At 37.5% G+C, this 20748-nt stretch overlaps 1 protein-coding gene across 1 annotated transcript in view; it reads left to right on the top strand.

The window, feature by feature from the left end:
• The first annotated feature begins 3606 nt into the window (after window positions 1-3606).
• Window positions 3607-20748, top strand: part of LOC144966423 (uncharacterized) — a 50124-nt gene continuing 32982 nt past the window's right edge. Inside the window, exon 1 of the mRNA XM_078902854.1 lies at window positions 3607-3841. Within this exon, the coding sequence (XP_078758980.1) occupies window positions 3814-3841 (28 nt within the window). The 5' untranslated portion in view covers window positions 3607-3813. The remainder of the gene's footprint in view (window positions 3842-20748) is intronic.

Genomic DNA, 20748 nt, shown 5'->3' with positions numbered 1-20748 from the left:
GAAGTGGGCAGCAACAGTGGGGAGTGAACCAAAGACTCGGGGCAGTGTACACCAGTGGGAGGATGATATTAGATGGAAATGAACCTTGGGCCCTGGGAGATGGATACCAGCGGGAATTGAAGCCGGACTCTGGGAAGTGGCAATAGAGGGAAGTGGGGAGTTAATCAGGGACTCGGGGAAGTGACCACAAGTGGGAAGTGAACCTAGTATGAGGATATCAAAGGGAAATGAACCTGGGGCTATGGGAGATTGATACCGGTGGGATTTGAAGCCGATACTATGATGGCACCAATGGGGAATAAACCAGGGACAATGGGAGGTGGGCACCACTGGGGATTGAACCCAGAACTGTGAGAGGTGGACAACAGTGAGCAGTGAACCCGGAAAACAATGGCGATGGACACCGATGGGAATGTTCAAAAGACTATAAGATGAGATACAAATGGCAAGTGAACGTGGGACTGTGAGATGTGGACACTAATGAGGAGTGAGAATGATAACACCCACTGGAGAGTGAACCCCAGACTACCTGGGTTGGACACAGGCGGGTAGTGAACCTGGGAATATGAGAGGAGGAAACCAGTGGAGAATGAAACCGGGTCTATGGGAGGTGGATACTTGTGGGGAGTAAAGCTAGGACTATGGGAGGTGGGCACCCGTGGGGAATAAACCTGGGACTATGGGAGGTGGTTACGAATGGGGAATGACTATAGGGTAAGATACAAATGGCGAGGGAACCCGGATTATGAGAGGTTGACACCCATGGAGAGTGGACTCATGGCTAAGTAAGAAGGTACCCCTTGGAGAGTGAACACGAGACCATATGAGGTTGAAACCAGTGACGAGTGAACCTGGGACTATGGGAAGTGGACATCTGTAGGGAACGAAACCATGGCACAGAGATGTGGATAGCAATGGAGAATAAACCTTGGATTGTAGGAGGTGGATACCAGTGGAGACCGAAGCTAGGAATATGGGAATGGGTACCATTGGGAAATGAACCTGGGATTGGGGGAAGTGGATACCAGTGGAGAATGAACCTGGACTACGGTAGATTTCGGAAAAAAGAATTACCTTTCTGGCACCACTCCCCACTAGTGTCCAAATCCCATATTCCGGCTTCACTCTCCACTGGTATCTACCTCTGGTTGTCCCGGTTCATTCTCCATTGGTGCCCACCTCCTACAGTATCAGGTTCATTCTCCTCTGGTGCCACTGTCACAAGTGAAATATCGACATGTCATATTACCGGCCATTACAATTACAATAGCCATGTTTAACTGGGTTGACACACAATTACATCCCCTAGAGCGAGGGATGAAACTTCACAAAAATGTGCGAAAAAAAAACCTAATCCACCAGCACCGCTCACACTCAGCCAATACCGGACAATGGAAAATGTAAGTATGAACACCTGGAGACACGCCCATCACCACCCCTTTCATCATTGTCGGAAAACAAAGACACATGGGAATGGAACCCTGGTCGCTGAACCTTATAAAACACACACACCTTGCAACGAAACATGCTCTTCCACAAAAATATCTTACAAGAAATAATATAAATATGCCTGCGCAGTCTCTATGGACGCTTGCCGTGAATGTGTGCGTCACTTCGAGTTTGTCAGTCTGTTTCTATTATCCAGTTAGTAATCTGCCTCCATAGATCTCTGAATAGAGCAAGTGTTTTTAGCTTTAGAAAGGCATCATGTGTGTTAAGGTGCTGAGGCAGTTGGATGTTTCCTGTTATGCTGAAACCAGTTCTTCGGTTGTTGTTTCTAAATGTATTTGATGTTTTTTTGAGATCTTGATTCAATGTTGTTGGAAGTGAAGTTGGTGTACGCCCTCTGTATGTGGCTCCTTGTTTGAAGTAATCATCCATTGAGGCTTGTGCTGGAATATTTTCATCTCTTCGGAGCAGTTTCCATCTTTGTTTCTTTATACGCGTGCTGACTGGTTGTACAAGAAAGGACGTGTTTTTATCCTGTTCAGTGGTGTGATATTCAAAATAAGGGATTTCAATCCCTTCCTAGTATGGTCATAGGAGGAGCAGTCCAACCTCACACCATTGCATCAAACGGCACCCTACACTCCCAGTCCGGGTAAGCACCTAAACTGCCACTAAGATAAGATTCACCAACATAAGGAAATACTGTGGTTTTGTTAAGTGCCCAATGTTGTAAAATGAACAATGAAAAATATGTAAATACGTACATTAATATTTCAAACAGAATAAATCAGACTTGCTTCTTTTGCCAACTATAAGTGGGACTGGTTTTTTATTCATTACTTATTGTCATTGTGAAGGTTTTATCCTCAGATAGCTATACGAGCCATTATTCAATCATTGCTGTTAATATTTCATGTAATATGTAACGGGGAAATAATAGGATTTGCAGGCCTCTATTAAATTTTAGAGCGATTCTGGGAGTGCAGGGAGCTGAGAACCTATGTAAAACGCTCCAATGGTTTTTGAAAATTATCTTTTTTTTTTCTTAAATAAAATTTAACCTCCATCTTAAATACCACATTATACCCACCTCCTATAGTCCGGCTTCAATGCCTACTTTGTATCCATGCCCCATAGTCTCAGGTTCATTTCCCCCTGACATCTTCCTCCCATAGTCCCAGGTTCACTCCCCACTGGTTTCCACTTCCCCGAGTCCCTGGTTCTCTCCCCATTACTGCCTACTTCCCATAACTTCGGACGGTTTTGGTAGTTTCGGAAAAATAAAGTACCCTTTTGGGGTCACTCCCCACTAGTGTCCACCTCCCATATTCAAGGCTTCACTCTCCACTGGTATCTGCCTCTCGTAGTCCCAGATTCATTCCTCATTGCTGTCTACCTCCTATAGTCTCAGGTTCATTGTCCCCTTGTGCCAACCCCCATAGTCCGGCTTCAATTCTCACTGATATCCTCCTCCCATAGTCCCCGGTTCACTCCCCACTGCTGCCCACTTCCCATGACTTCGACTGGTTTCGTCGGGTTTCGGCGAGTTTCGTAAAACAGAAACACCGATAAGCCCCGCTTTGTCTTTATTGTTTATTGTATCTTATTTTCTTATTTTAATTGACGTTCATTTCGTCTATCTATATAATGTCTCAGTGCAGGGGATTGGGGGGAGGGGAGATTGGAGGGGATAGAGGTTCCTTTTGCACGCTTGTTTTTAATGACCCCCCCCCCCCCAAACACACAACACATACATACATACACACATACATACATACATACATACATACATACATACATACACACATACATACATACATACATACATACATACATACATACATACATACATATATCTATCTATCTATCTATCTATCTATCTATCTATCTATCTATCTATCTATCTATCTATCTATCTATCTATTTATTTATCTATCTGGTGAGTATTTTACTTGAACGCATACTCTCTCTCTCTCTCTCTCTCTCTCTCTCTCTCTCTCTCTCTCTCTCTCTCTCTCTCTCTCTCTCTCAGAGATTTCACCGGATAAGGTGTAACAAACACGACTGACGATAGGCGAAAGCGATGTGAAAGCAACCAACCCACCATAACGTGCATTGCCAACCCCCACACATCACACAAGAACTGCGACAAGAGTGGCTGTTACGACAATATAGATTTCACACAAGTTTTAGTAGTAGTTATTTATCTACATAATTAAGGCTGCTACGTTCGTGTGTTTCATTCATTTATAAGTTATTTGTGACTCGCATAATATTATGTGTTTATGTGTACCTTCAGTTGATATTGCTCTAACACAGTCCATTTCTTATTGAATCAATAGTATCTTCACAACTACGAGGAGGATGTTACTCACATCAGTCATCATACTGCGTAAGTAGACATATACTTATAATCATAATGATTGAGGTTTACATACGTCAAAAGAACTTAATTAATTTACCCCGTCATTTTGCAGATATGAATAGATTCATAATAACACAAACGAAAGAAAATATCAAGTTGGTGCATTGATATTAATTAGTACACACCATTGTATATTATACAAGAAAAAGGTCAAGTTTGTGCAATAATGTTTTTGTCCACTAAAGACTTGTTAATCATATGAATTTTTTTTTTATTAAAACGTGAGAGAAACAAATTCATTCGTCGTTTACTTCCTTCAAGGCATGGAGTTTCCATCAAATGCATTTTTGAAAGCTTTTATGTATTGTTTCAGTTGTGTGTTTGTGTGGTTTTTTTTTTTTTTTTTTTTTTTTTTTTGGTTTTTTTTTTTTTGTATTAAGAAAATCAAGTGCATTACAATGTCCTGACTGTACGTTGGATGAGTGAGGTCTCTCGACTATTGGCAGATTATCAGGTTATAATTAGCTTAAAGTCATTACCTCGTGTGAATGTAAACAAAGAAAATGTTTTAAAATTGTTTATTATTAATGGTATGCAGACCATGGACAATCTTTATTAGCGTAGAACATTGCTTCTTTTTTTCTGAACTTAAGTGACGATAGTTTTATTTATTTTTTCAATTTATGGTTTTTATTTTATTTTTCAATATTTATATATATATATATATATATATATATATATATATATATATATATATATATATATATATATATATATATATATATCAATATGTAATAACATATCATTATAAAATACTAATAATATTATTTCATTTATTAAAGGCATGTGTTCATAACTCATAACGCCATGAACAGTCTAAAGGCAAAAGGCGTGAGACTTTCTTAAATTGTGCCGTAATTTATTTATTTCGTTTTAATCGTTTTTTTTTATTTATATATACATTTTATTTATTTATTACCGTTTTATTATTATTGCAGTCATATCCGACCGATAGAACGGTGTGGTATGGAATGCTAAAATGTTCCTGTTTGGTAAAACAACAACACATTACATACAGACGTAGACACACATTGCAATGTTTACTGATTTTAAACTTTCTTTGAATTTGACCTACGACAAACAAACAAAAAGAAGTCCCTCAGAGCCATTAGGCCAATGTAATTGGAGTTTATCCCTGTTTCTATAGCTTGAAATGGACAAATAGCGATTGCTTGCTATCCTTTGGATAGGAGGCTTGTCTATCGCAAAGTACTTTCCGTCAGATCTAACAACCAGCTACCCAGTCACTACTGGGTGGGAAGGGTATCAGAAAAGAATATCGACTGCATCTTGGTCGCTTTTCGTATTAAGCTAGTGCTCCACCAGCTGAGCTGTTGGAACCCCAAACAAGCAAAAGTGTGGCATAAAACTGAATTTTATTATCATCTATTGGATTTAAACCAACCCTCTGCGTTGGTTATTTATTATTACTAGAGATGCTCAAGTGGAAAAGGTATTGGCCTCGTAACTTGGAAAACACGGGGGTTTCGTCCCTTTCCAGACACGTTTTTCCCCCCTGGTCAGTCAATGTTACTGACACTAGTATTCTCACTTTGATGATAGGAGTGGTTGCCGATAATACCATTTTTGTTTGTGTGTTTGTTGCTGTTGTTGTTGGTTGTTGCTTTTTTTTCGTCCTTTAATATGCATTTGACATGCAAAAAAATCGTGCTAAGGAGCAGACACATGTACTGCTAGAGAGAGAGAGAGAGAGAGAGAGAGAGAGAGAGAGAGAGAGAGAGAGAGAGAGAGAGAGAGGGAGAGGGAGAGGAGAGAGAGAGAGAGAAAGAGAGAGAGAGAGAGAGAGAGAGAGAGGTGGAGAAAGTGAGAGGGAGGGGGGTAATCATCATTTTCCTCTCCGTCGATCATTTCGCAGATATGCGCATATTATGTACTCGTAATAGACTAGATATTATCTAGTATAAGTTACGCCCTTATTAATAATTAAAGAGTAGCCTTGTGATTGACGTAACAGTAGTAGTAGTAGTAGTAGTAGTAGTAGTATAGTAGTAGTAGTAGTAGTAGTAGTAGTAGTAGTTGTAGTAGTAGTGTAGTAGTAGTAAGTAGTAGTAGTAGTAGTAGTAGTAGTAGTAGTAGTAGTAGTTGTAGTAGTTGTTGTATAGTAGTAGTAGTAGTAGTAGTAGTAGTAGTAGTAGTAGTAGTAGTAGTAGTAGTAGTAGTAGTAGTAGTAGTAGTAGTAGTAGTAGTAGTAGTAGTAGTAGTAGTAGTAGTAGTGTATAGTAGTAGTAGTACAGTAGTTGTATTATTATTATTATTATATATATTATAGTAGTAGTAGTAGTAGTAGTAGTAGTATAGTAGTAGTAGTAGTAGTAGTAGTAGTAGTAGTAGTAGTAGTAGTGTAGTAGTAGTAGATGTAAAAGAAGAAAAAGACGGAGAAAGATGATGATGATGAGGAGGAGGAGGAGAATGAGGAAGAGAGAGAAGAGGAAGAAGGAAGAAGAAGAAGAAGAAGAAGAAGAAGAAGAAGAAGAAGAGAAGAAGAAGAAGAGAAGAAGAAGAAGAAGAAGAAGAAGAAGGGAGGAGGAGGAGGGAGAATGTGTAATGTATCGAAGACAAATATTGTATCCAGAAATCAATACATTATTATTCCTTTCAATCTGCCGGTGCCCCGTATCGAATAGCAAGTGTATTGCATATTCACCTATCTATATTGTAAGTCGCATGTCGTATGAATGTGTTGACACATATCACGTGTATCATTATGCCCAATAAGCTGTTTGCCTGTTATTCCTGCTTCGTGTTCCCGATCCTTAACAAATCCAGTACTCTTTTTCAACTTCTGCTGCCAGTACCTTCTTTACTAACGAAAGAGTGAAAATGGAAAGGCTTCGTATGGGAACAAAACAGACAATGGACGTTTCGGGTACAAACCCTTCGTCAGCACAACAATACACAAATAAACGTGGAAAACAAATAAAATATAATGAAAAATAACTTGTATCGTCTGCAGTATGCAACCACCATTGAGTACAGACGATACAAGTTATTTTTCATTATATTTTATTTGTTTTCCACGTTTATTTGTGTATTGTTGTGCTGACGAAGGGTTTGTACCCGAAACGTCCATTGTCTGTTTTGTTCCCATACGAAGCCTTTCCATGTTCACTCTTTCGTTAGTATTTTACGACCACCGGCTTCAGGCAGCCCTTGCCGTTTTTTACAGTACCTTCTTTGCAATGGACTCGTGCTTCAATTCAATTAAAATCATTCCGGGTTCAGTATTATCTTCTTTACTCTAATGTGAAGATAATGTAATGAATTGGTTGCCAATGACGATAACGACGATGAAAAAATGACGTCGATGATAATGATGATACGAACAGTATTGATAATAATAGTAGTAGCGTATGGCTACATCCCCACGCAGGGTCGGTGGATGCATGGATGGATGGATGGGTGGATGGAGGTATTGATAGATTAATAAATATATCGATAAATGGACGGATAGATAGATAGAAAGATAGAAAGAAAAAAAAAGATAGATAGAAAGAAATAAAGGTTAGAAGGTTTCTAGTTAGAAAGATAGATAAATAGATAGATAAAGAGATAGATAATCAATCAAATTATCAATACGAATGGGTTACTTTATTTTTGCGCTTTTGACGATAAAGGATTGTGACCCAAATCTATAATACTTTACATGACTAATAACCGAACATAAGTAAAAGACTTAAGTCACGTGTGTGTGTGCGGGGGGGGGGGGGGGGGGGGTTGAGGCTGACACCTTTTTACCAAAGCAATAAAACCACAATCATTTGGGGTATCAGTCGCCTCCAATTACTGAATGGTCATGTGAATGAATTTAGTTTCTATTCATGTTGGATTAGAGAGAAGCGGCTCTTGTCTATCAATATATATAGATGCTGTGCGCTTGGCTAAGGAACTCACGCAAAAACAATAACAAAGACCTGAGTAACGTCAACTTCGTTCTAACTATATACGTATGATATGTATGTATGTATGTATGTATGTATGTATGTATGTATGTATGTATGTATGTATGTATGTATGTATGTATGTATGTATGTATGTATGTATGTATGTATGTATGTATGTATGTATGTATGTATGTATGTATGTATGTATGTATGTATGTATGTATGTATATGTGTGTATGTATGTATGTATGTATGTATGTATGTATGTATGTATGTATGTATGTATGTATGTATGTATGTATGTATGTATGTATGTATGTATGTATGTATATGTTGTATGTATGTATGTATGTATGTATGTATGTATGTATGTATGTATGTATGTATGTATGTATGTATGTATGTATGTATGTATGTATGTATGTATGTTGTATGTATGATGTGTAGTGTATTATGTATGTATGTATGTATGTATGTATGTATGTATGTATGTATGTATGTATGTATGTATGTATGTATGTATGTATGTATGTATGTATGTATGTATGTATGTATGTATGTATGTATATGTATGTATGTATGTATTATGTATATGTGTGTGTATGTATGTATGTATGTATGTATGTATGTATGTATGTATGTATGTATGTATGTATGTATGTATGGTATCCATTTTCGTCCATTTACGAAAACATGGCCTATTCATCTTTCTCATCCTCATCTCCCCTGATCTTGTCTTCAGTATTCTGTCGTTTACATGCTATTGCCATCTAATTAGGAAGAGATCTGCCCAATTTGCAATCGACATCACATTCCCGATTGCTCTTTTCTTCTTGCCAATCGGAACGGAAAAGAGTTATCAGGTATATTTCGATAAATAGATTGTAAGATTGATAGTCACAACTATCTATTATTGTTTTGTCAGTCACAACTGGTTGACCTACTAATTGAATAGCATAATATTAACTCAATACGCCAGTTACACCTTAGGCTGATAACACTACATACACAAGTATATAAATGTAGGCTACTTAAATTACAACAAAACCACCCGACTCGTTGAAGATACCATGAACCAGTGCAAAGTTTTGGTTGTAATAATAAGGATATGCTTCGTGGCACAAGATCAAAGGATAAAGGTCGTTTTCAGTTTGGCTCTAACACTTCTACTTAAAAAGCGATCAAATTATTATGAGCCTTAACCTGTCAAAAAGTCTCAAAGCTAAGACTTCTGAAACCATAAGCAACATAATACTTATTTAAACAAGGAAATTTTTGTCAGACAATCTGGGGGTCATCTAAGTTGATCGATATGTGAAGTAATAATTTTCTGGCAAAATGAGAAAAAAAAAATGTTGTTTTGTCGGTGTAAGTATAAGTCAGTTTATATGGGACAAATTCTCGCCCTTGATAATTCTTTCAAGAGATCCCATCGTCAATGACATTCATTCTTTGTCACTCTACTGATAACAGGTAGGCTCTACCAACAAAAACTGGCTGGTGTTTGAACTGCTGAACAAAGTCATGTAATGTGAAGCAGATAATGTAAGCATAAAAAGTGACTTGAGGGTGTCCTCACAGGGGCTCATTGGACCATTCCACGGACATGGTTATTTTTTTCCTGTTACTACCTTAATCCGAGTATGGCATTTTTTTCATTAACCCTCTCCTTACCAACCAGTTTCAGGATTTTCCCCAAAACTTCACACCAAACTAACACAAAAATATATTTTTTATCACTAAAAAACAATAGCAGTAAAGTTCTTCCGATGCATAACTTCTTTAGCAAAAACATGCTCTACAACCCACTGTTCATTTTCTTTAAATTTTGTGCTGTACAAAGGAAATTTGAATAAGAAAAATGTTGGTTGTATCATCACGAACGTGATGATTTTCCTGTAGTTGGTAAGGAGAGGGTTAAAAACACACTCGACTTACGTGAAAACGGACCTGTTTCAAAGCTGCGTAAAGATAGGGGTGTTTTTTTTTTTTTTTTTTTTTGAACACCCAACTACGAGATTGATTGTTTTCCCGGGTTAAACTGATAATTAGAGAAAATTTCTTTGCAATATAACAGCGTTTTATCCCAATGGTAGTGGTGACATGCAACTGTTACTTGTTACTGATTGTTAAACATTATTTTTTTTTAATCTGGGGAAATTCATTCATCTCTATTTGCTTTATAGCTTTGAGAAATAGCTACTTGCGTGTCTTCAAAAGGAAATACTGTATCTAGTGACAATGTTACTCAATTCAACATTCACAGACATAATATTATTTTGTTATCTGAATATAGCAAGTGGAAGGGTCAATTGACCAGCAAAGTTCCTTGAGATATGGCATGAGAATGTATAAAATTAAATACAAGGTCAGTATAGAAAACACGTATTTAGATAGACGGATATCAAGATCAATTATTTTGTTTGATGTTTAGAGTAAAGGGGAATTTTTCAAACTCTAAAATCATATTAAGGATAAGGGGTGTTAGGTTTTCTGTCGAGGTTTATTAACACATTAGACGCTATAGTGATTAGCCTTTATGAACCTGGAACTCAAGTTTGAAATCTTGACACCGCCACAATATGACGCAGAAGGCAGAATAATAATAATAATAATAATAATAATAATAATAATAATAATAATAATAATAATAATAATAATAATAATAATAATAATAATAATAATAATAATAATTATTATTATTATTATTATTATTATTATTATTATTATTATTATTATTATTATTATTAATTAATTAATTTAATAATAATAATAATAATAATAATAATAATAATAATAATAATAATAATAATAATAATAATAATAATAATAATAATAATAATAATGACGATTATGATAATAATAGAGTCCCTCAATTTTACGATATTCAGAATAATATCAGATACCCACCCTGTCGTATAAATATCAAATTATAAGTAAACTAATGTGCAAAATATTTTCACGGCTCTCCTATTAATCTCTAAATGAAATCAAGGAATATTTGACCTGATCCGTTTTTCTAACAATGTATTTAAAGGCCTTTGACCTAAGCAGCCTTTACTATGACGTGTTATGGGATTTAAAGCTTATTAAAAATCAAAACAATTAATAATTTACCTTTGCTTTCTTTTTCTTTATTTCTTTTTTATTATTATTCAATTTTAAAAGATTAAAATAGGCCAGCGTAAAACTCATCCCATGTATCTTTGACATGACGATTTTGATAATTTATTTGGTTCCGAAAAATATGTTTTCACATGTTGAGGTTTTTTAGCCCCGTCTGTGACACATAACACAGACTGACATGTAGTGTGTTCTTGTAACGTGTCAAGAAACCTCCTTTTATTTTATGGTTTTAGATGGAGATCGAGGCCAAATACCTCCGTTTTTAGTTTACATTGACCCTTTAACAGCGAAACCTATTTATCTTTCAAACCACAATTTCTCACATTAATCACTTAGCGAGGAGAAAGGGTTTGTTTTGTTGTTGTTTTTCGATGGGAACACTCGGGGTGAGACCTACATTTACCTCGAGGCAAGTCGGTGTTAATTTTTAATTGAAGAAAAATTAATAGACTTTATTTCAATTCTAAATGAATTGGAACACGAAATTAGATGTTTCCCTTCAAAAAATATCACAGCAAAAATAATTTGATACAGTCGTGGGTTGATGATCGGGAATCGCTTTTTAAAAAGGAAAACCCCTACAGTTTTAACTATAGACCTACAGACCTCACAGATTTTACCTAGGCAAGATATATATATGGTAGAAGCGATAGACGATCTCTGTCGCTTCTCTGTTTATTACAGCTTTTTACTTGTCTCTTGATGGAAACAAAACATAATAATCCGGGTTTTATTGACTCGATTGGCTGGCCGCCTTGGTCACACGGCATTTCTCCGTATGGCTTTTTTTCCCTACGGGGCTTCATCAAATACATTGTTTATTAAGCTCCCATACATGATGTTGGAATGCTTACCATGAAATAAAAGAGCTGTTATTGAATCTATCACTCCACAAAAGCTACAAAATACACGTTAAAAAACTCGAATATCGCATTAAAATTGTTTGTAGATAGCCTTACCAACCATATTGAGGCGCATTGAGTAAAATATAATGGTAACCAAAATGAAGAGCATTTATGTATCCAATAGGCCCGGGTATAAAGTATATTGGATGCAATGCTGTTGTTTTTTTCTGATATAGATGTTATTACACAGGGAAAGATAGTATGGACATCCAGTATTATGTTCTATGCTAGATGAAATACCTGCAGCGACTACAATCCAATTTCCTCGATCACTCTCTTAGTCACGTGTTTAAATTTACCTAAGGGATAAGGGCTGACCACGACAAACTCCTCTCAGATCCCTAGGTAAACTAAGACTGTATGTACAGAAGCCAACCGGCCATTTATCAATGATGCAAGACTACCTTCTCGCCGTTCCCTGATTGGACATATTCACTTTTCACTCTTCTTTTCCCTTTGTAAATATACGACATAACAGTCATCTATCTCACAAACGGTGTCAGATTTTAGACGGTTTACGGAACGTAATCTCTCTATAGATAGTTCGAAGTTGACGTCACTCAGGTCTTTGTTATTGTTTTTTGCCATCCGCGTTTATGAGTAATGCTCACTGAACTGTATTAACTCGACTATAAAAGTTCATGGTTACACAGAGTTTGTGTGTTGGTCCGTTATACTTCCGGATGGCAATGCTGTAACTCCTTGGCCAAGCGCATTCTATCTATAGATAGTTCGAAGATGACGTCACTCAGGTCTTTGTAATTTTTTTTTGCCATCCGCGTTTATGAGTAATGCTCTTCTTCTTCTTCTTCTAGGTTCCATGCCTGGTCCAGGCTTCGGATACTGCATGAATTATCTCTCTCCATTCCTCCCTGTCACTTGCTTTTTCAAACAGCTCTTGGATTGTTAGGTTGGTGAAGCCCTTCAGTTGGTCTATGAGTGTTTTTCTTTGTCTCCCCCGGGCGCGTTTACCAGGTATTTTTCCACAAGTTGCCAGGTATTCATTCTTATCTTTCCTTACTATGTGTCCGAAAAAGGATAGTTGTCGGTCCGCTATTATGGGCATTAGTTTCCTTTGTTGGTATGTTTGTTTTAGCACTTCTTCGTTCGTTTTGTGTGCAGTATACGATATTCTCTGCATCCTTCTCAAGCACCACATTTCAAAAGCTTCAATGTTCTTTTGTGTTTCTGCATTTGTAGTCCAGCTTTCGCATCCGTATAACAAGATTGGCCACACGTAGCACTTCAAGACTCGGAATCTAATCCCGAACGACATCTGTTTGTTTTTCAAAATGTTTCCCAGGTCCATGAAGGCCTGTTTGGCTTGAGTTATTCTTGCTCGTATGTCTCGGTTACATCTTCCATCTGTTGTCACTATTGAACCTAGGTACTTAAAACTTTCTACGTTGGTAAGTTGCTCGCCGTGAATCGTTATATTGCAGGTGTTGTTGTTTTCGGGGTTTTTCTGTATTACCATGCATTCCGTTTTGGTGATATTCACTTCCATTCCCTTGGCTTCACTATCTACTACCACTTTGTCAACAATCTTTTGAAGTTGGATTTCTGATGTTGCAATGAGTACCGTATCGTCTGCGTATCTTATATTATTTATGTTGTGACCTCCCACTTTTATTCCCTCCATATTATTTATGCCCCTCATGATTGTTTCTTGGTATAGATTAAACAGATCTGGTGAGGCAACACACCCTTGACGGACTCCTTTCTTAATAGGAATGGAATTTCCTGTAGAGTTTCCGATTTTGATAGATGCCTGCTGGGTGTAGTATAATGTTTGCATGAGTCTGAGGTCTTTCTCATCAGCGCCAATGGAGTGCAGTTGTTTTAGTATTTCTTCGTGGCGTACTCTATCAAAAGCTTTTTTGTAGTCGACAAAACAGAGGTATAGTGGGGTCTGAACCTGTATAGCTCTTTCACTTAAAACACGGAGGAGGTATATTGCGTTCCTTGTCCCTCTGTCAGGTTGGAATCCATATTGTTCTTCTGCGATTTCGGGTTAATCTTATTCCTTAGCCTGTTGATAATTATACGCAACAGTATTTTGTTGATGTGGCTTATTAAACTTATAGTTCTAAAATTTTCGCATCTGACTGCACCTGCTTTCTTTGGTATTGCTATGAAAATAGAGTTACAGAGATCTTCTGGAATTTTCCCAGTATTGTATATATTGTTGAATAATATGTGAAGTTCATCAATTGCTAGATCTCCTAGGCTTTTTAATACCTCTACAGATATTTCATCAGGGCCTGTTGCTTTACCATCCCTCATTCGTTCCATGGCATGTTCAATTTCACTTTTGGTGATGTTTGGACCGCTTAATGGTTCTTTGAATTTCAGTGGTGGTTCATTTCTATTTGGATCATTGTACAGTTCGCCTATGTATTCTACCCATCGGCTTTCTATATGTTGTTCTTCAAATAGCAGATCCCCTTGTTTGTTTTGGATACAACTTCCTGCTGCTTTGCTTTTCCTTTTCCCTGATAGTTCTTTTATTCTTTGGTGAGCTTGTTGGGGTTGGGTTTGTATTCTCTTTCGATTTCGCAGCATTTCCAGTCTAGATAGTTCTCGTGTGCCTCGATGCATTTGGATTTAATGTGGTTGTTCAATGTTTGGTATTCTGCAGACCCTCTGTTGCATTTTCGTCTTTCTTCAAATAGGTTTAGAATTTCATTTGTCATCCATTCCTTTTTGCTGTTTATTTGAGCTATTGGTAAATGTTTTTCTGCAGTTGCTTTGACACACTTTTGGAATATATCAAATTGTTTTTCACATTTTTCGTTATCAGGTTCACTTTGGCTTTGTATCATGAGTGCATTTTCAAATTCTTCTCTCATTTTTGTTTGTATGCCATTGTCTTTGCATAACCTGTAATCCCTCTTTATTCTACCAGCTGTTCTCTGAATAGCTTTAAACTTTATCCTTACTGTACAAACAACTGGGACATGGTCACTGTCTACATCGGCGCCTGGGTAGGTTTTGCAATTTAATATGCCATTTCTGAATCTTGATGATACTGCTATAAAGTCTATCTGGTTCCTTGCTCTGTCCCCTGGTGATTGCCATGTCCAGGTTCTTCTTGGGTGTTGTTGAAACCAGGTGTTTGAAATCATTAATTTATTTGTTCTACACCAATCTGCCCAGATGTTTCCTCGTTCATTTCTGTCTCCGAGTCCATGTGGTCCGATTATGTCACCATCTCTGCCTCTGCCAATCTTAGCATTTAGGTCCCCCATTACCATAAGGACTTCTTGTGATTTACACATTCGTTTTGCTTTGTCTAGTAAATGGTAAAACTCTGTCATATCTGCATCTGTCGCCTCTTCTGTTGGTGCATAAACTTGAATAATATTGGTGTCAACTACAGGTCCTCTTAGCTTAACCAGCAAAACTCTGTCTGAGATTGCTACTTGCCCTTTGTAAAATTTGGTTGATTTTTGGTCTAAGATCATCCCTACTCCTTTTTGGAAAGAGGTTCCACCACTCCATATGATCTTATATGTCGTGTTGTTTTCTTGTTTTGACATGGTTCCCTGCTCTTTCCATCTCATCTCTGCCAGGCCAAGAATATTTATTTGAAGCCGTTTCATTTCTTTTAGAATGTTGTTTAGTTTTCCTTTTTGGGCACAGGTCCTGACATTCCATGTCCCAATTTTGGTTTTGTCACATTTGTTAAATTTATTTCGCCTAGTAACTGGCTGACGGTTCGGTGTGACCTGACGAACATCACGCTCCCAACCGAGCGAGGCAGCAGTCTTCCGTGAAAACATGCTCCCCTTTACGCTGTCACCGTTTGACTTTTTGGACTTATTCGTTCGACAAATGGATGATGCCAAGTCTGCAAAGATAGATCATCATCAAGCCCTACTGCAACCTCCTCGTGGTGTCGAACGGTAACAGGTCAAGCTGGCCAACTGCAGAGGGCGACAAGAATAGGCAATGGCAAACCATTCTTGTAACTTTGCCGAGTTAACTGCATGAATAAGAGTAATGCTCACTGAACTGTATTAACTCGACTATAAACGTTCATGGATACACACAGTTTTGTGTGTTGGTCCGTTATACTTCCGGATGGCAATGTTATGAACTTCTTAGCCAAGCGGATACTATCTATAGATAGCATGCGCTTGAGCTAAGGAGCCCACAACATTGCCATCCGGAAGTATATCGGGCCAATACACAAAACTCTATGTAACCATGAACGTTTATAGTCTGGATAATAGAGTTAAGTGAGAATTACTCATAAACGTGGATGGCAAAAAAAAAAACAATAACAAAGACCCGAGTGACGCCAACTTCGTTCTATCTATAGATAGAATGAAGTTAATGTCACTCAAGTCTTTGTTATTGATTTTTGCCATCCACGTTTATGAGTAATTCTCACTAAACTGTATTGACCAGACAATAAACGTTCAAGGTTACGTATAGTTTTGTGTGTTGGTCCGTTATACTTCCGGATGGCAATGTTGTGAGCTTCTTATCCAAGCGCAGACTCTTTATATTGAATATAGTCTTTCAGAGTAGCAATAGCAATTGTTTGTTACATTATTGATGGAACGCTCATCTATCGCAAAGTACTTCCCGCCAGATTTAACAGACCCAGCAACCTAATCACGGCTGGGTGGACAGGGTGTCAGAATTGTATGTTGTTTGCCATAATATTCATGCTTTGGCGCTGGCATTTTAACTTTGGGAGCGATTATTTGGGCAATGTAGCCTAAACTGCAACATGGTTATTTGGGCAGTGTAGGCAATATCATAATAAATTTAAACGTGAAGGGAAAACATAATATGTTGATAATAATGATACCGATCTTGTATTACTAAAAACAAAAATATGAATACGACCCCAGCGGCATTTCAACCACGGTAATGTAGGTTACAAGCCAATGTGCACTTTTTTGTAAAACTGATAATTGAACACAATATTATGGACTTGACTTAACATTGTTGTTATGAAGAATATTTTGCGTTGGTTTGAAATGATTTCCATTACAACAATGAGCCCAAAACAATTTGATTTATCGGACCTGCAAATAATCACACGTCGTTACAAGCAAAAATGCTGCGTCATAGAGCTACTCAATCATGCCGTTCCAATTTTTTTTTTTTAAACTTATGAATAATATTTTAATCTTATTATTTGTGCGGCTATGTGTTCTTGTGGTATGACACTCGCTTTCGGATCGGAAGGTCCTGGGTTCGAGCCTCGCGCTCGGCGCATAGTTGAGTCCTTGGAAAAGGCTCTTTACTCACTTTCTCTCACCTTACTCAGGTGTAAAATGAGTACCTGGCCGTTAACAGCGTTGTCTTTGTCCGGAAAATTGTAATATCGCCTAACGGGCGGCATGTCCCGTCCTACGTGTTAAAATGTTGCTGTTGACCATGGACCCCTTGTAAAGCGCTTTGAGCACATTTAGTGGATATTGCACTATATAAAGCTCAATTATTTCGTGGGTTTTCCCAGTTAACTGCCGTTCTCTCGAAAGACACGAATTTAAAAATTTGGCCAGAAAACTCATCGTTCAGTTAATTATCCATTGATTTAAATTACCCTGATCTTGGCATAAACCTTGCGAGGTCCATCATCATCACCATCATCATCATCATCATCATCACCATCATCAACCTCATCATCATGATCATCATCGTCATCATCATCAAATTATTTATTTAGATTGTTTTCTCTTAGGTATATCGATATTGCATGCTTTAAAACAGCATGAAATGCAGGTGACGTATGCCATGCGTAGGTTGTTTATCAATGTGTATCATCGCAAGTTCCATATGAATATGCAATCTCATCTCTCCAATCCTTCCACCAGGTGTTGCCAATTAGCTCGGCATCATCAACTGATAAACTGCATAAAAGTTAAATTGTCGTTCATTGAATAGCAATCGAACCTTTTTATTTATTTATAATTACAATGCATAGCGTTGTGCTATTTTTCTAAACTTGACTATTCTTTCGCTTGACGCCTTCTAACGAAAAATGTCGTCATGACATAGTCTACTTATCGGCTAGTCTGCACCATTTACATATTAATCATTCTGTCCGTGTCTTTTAAAAACAGAAAATAAAGAATAGGTAGATAGTCGGAGGTTATAAAAAATCCAAGATATTTATGTACCAATTTTTTTTACTGCTGTACTCTGGAAAAACACGTATTTAAAATTTTGGGCAGAAAACTCGTCCTCCAAATATCGGTCGATTAAAATGAGCCTCATTTCTCCAAAAACTCTCAATCCTCAAAGTCTTTGGTGAAGTCCCAGGTTTGAGAGGTGTTTATTTTTTTTTTGCAAGCAAGATAAGGGTCATTTTTATCGATCGATATTGTTTTCAGGCCAGAATTTTTTACGTGTTTTATTAAGAGCACGGCAGATTTGACCAATATTAATATACTGTTGGATTGTTTATCAGAATGCTTCAATGGTCTGTTTTGTTTCGTCTATTAAAGAGGACATAAATAGCATAGAATTGATATCAACAATGACGTTAAGCGTCCTCTTCATCCTCAGAAATTGATCTGAAATAATCTTGAAGAACGTTTAAGGTGTCAGCTCGATTTTTGGAACGTCTCTCAATTTTAATTGTAAATTATAAATAATAAATATGAAAATTAGAACAATTGATTGAATTCATACCTTGTAGAATTATTTATTTGGTTGACTGAATTCGAGGGTGTTCACTGAAGGAATGAATGAATAATAAAATAATTTCTAACCACTCAAAGTTAGCAATTAATTAATGCATTCATGTGGGAGCAAAGATTGTTTATTTCGCAGGTGTGTATGGGGGGCGGTGTTTGTGTGTGTGTGTGTTTGTGTGTGTGTGTGTATATATATATATATATATATATATCCCCACTGGTATCCACCTCTCATAGCCCTGGATTCACTCACTCTCCACTGGTACCTACCTCTCTGAGTCTCGGGTTCTCTCCACACTGGTGTGCATCTTCCTCCATAGTCGAAGGTTTACTCCCCACTTATGTCCACCTCCTCTAGTTCCGGGTTAAATCCCCAATCATGACACCCCATTTAGATTTGGGTTTATTCTCCACTGGGTGTAGCCTTGGGTTCACTCCTTAGTCGTGTCCAAATCTCACAGTCTCACACCGCTTGTATCTCATCATATAATCTTGTGTGCATTCCAGATTGGTGTCCACCTCTCATAGTCCCAGGTTCATTACCCACTCATGGTATCCACATCTCGGTGTTCTGGGTTTGTTCCCCACTGGTATCCACTTCCAATAGGCCCAGTGTTCACTCCCCACTGGTGTCAACCTCAGATAGTCAAATGGTCACTCTCCACTGGGTGTCTTCTTCCTTAACCTCGGGTTCACTCTCCATTAGTGTCCAATTTCCATAGTTCCGAGTTTAGCTCCCCCCCCCCCCCTCCCCAAATTGTGTGGGTTTTTTTGTTTGTTTTTGTTTTGTTATTTCTGTTTGTTTGTTTCTTTTTCCTTTTGGATTGTTTAGATACTAGAAGTTTGAAATAGAATTTTTTTTTTTAAGACTTGGGTTACATTTATATGTAATGTTCCAGCAATAGGTATTGTCTCTTAAAGCAAGAAAATAACTAAAACTCAAACTTAATCTTTCTCCTCATATTAACTTTTATATATTAATTGTGACATACGGGTTCATATTTACATAATACCCTTTTACAACGATAGGTCACATTCTACTCCCACAGCAGAGAATTCGGAGTCAAATTTCCGCTAGCTTTATTATTTATTTGCAATCCCCTCCTTCTACTTGTTTTATTTTAATCCCAGCCCTCTTACACGTTCTGTCGCTGATCACAGTTTTTTTTTTTTATTATCCATTTGTGAGTCGAGCACAGCATTGTGTGTCAAGAGCAAATCGTTGGCGCAGAAAATTGGAGTGTTTACCCTTTGTCACCGCTCTGGTTACAGCGGTCTTCTCGGGACTCCCGATCGTCCATTCCTTCCTCAAAACCTAAGGAGGCACAGAATATTATTGAATTGTTGGTATTCAGGTCTTTCTATAGCTAGATAGTATCTTCTGTACCAATGATTAAAAAAAAAAAAAGAAACACAAATTTTTTAGAGCATGGACTCGAGATGCTTAATGCGCTTAACAACGCTTCATTTCATCCCAACATGCCATTTGGAATATAGTATATTTCTATTTCATACAGCACATGATGCCTGATAGGCGCCTCTTTATTGGCACTAGAACGTATATTATGATATCCGTCACTACTATAGAGAGAACCTCTCAATAACGCCTAAATCGAATGCCTTGAGATGTACCAAGTGTCTTTGACATTAGCAAAAGCTGGGGCCAGAATTTTGCGATCAGTGACGCCCATCTGGTTACAAACCACGCTCAATAATGCTTGATCCTTGTTTCAAGTCGAGACCAAGCAAGGCTCATTGGGGGGGGGGGGGGGGGGGGGGGGGGGGACAATATCAAAACATATTTTATTGAATGTTCATACTATTGTAAAGTAAAGAATAGCTTTTAGACTTTTGAGCTCATTTTTATCTAATAGGCGCTAGGACAGTTTTTGTTTTGTTTTGTATTTTTCAATTTATTTGTTTTGTATCGTTTGTTGTTGTTGTTGTTGTTGTTGTTGCTTATTTTCTGCCTTTGTTAGGGGGGGGGGGGGGGGGGGGAGGCTGTATTTTGTTTTGATTTTTGTTTTAATTTTGTTTTTTTTTATTCTCTTTTCCTTCTCCCCCCCCCCCCCCCCCCCCCTCTCTCACTCTCTCTCTCTCTCTCTCTCTCTCTCTCTCTCTCTCTATCTATCTATCTATCTATCTATCTATCGATCGATCGATCTATCTATCTCTTTCTTCAATGAAAATGTCTTTTCTCCATCTCTAAATATTAAACATTGGAAACACAGCGCTTATTCAATATACCAAGCGTACATATATTAAACAATCACTCA

Source organism: Berghia stephanieae, chromosome 2, assembly GCF_034508935.2.
Source record: "Berghia stephanieae isolate SIO BIC M18660-M18661 chromosome 2, UCSD_Bste_1.3, whole genome shotgun sequence".
Classification (NCBI taxonomy): domain Eukaryota; kingdom Metazoa; phylum Mollusca; class Gastropoda; order Nudibranchia; family Aeolidiidae; genus Berghia; species Berghia stephanieae.
Note: the sequence above shows the minus strand (reverse complement) of the source record. Positions and strands in the feature narration are given on the sequence as shown.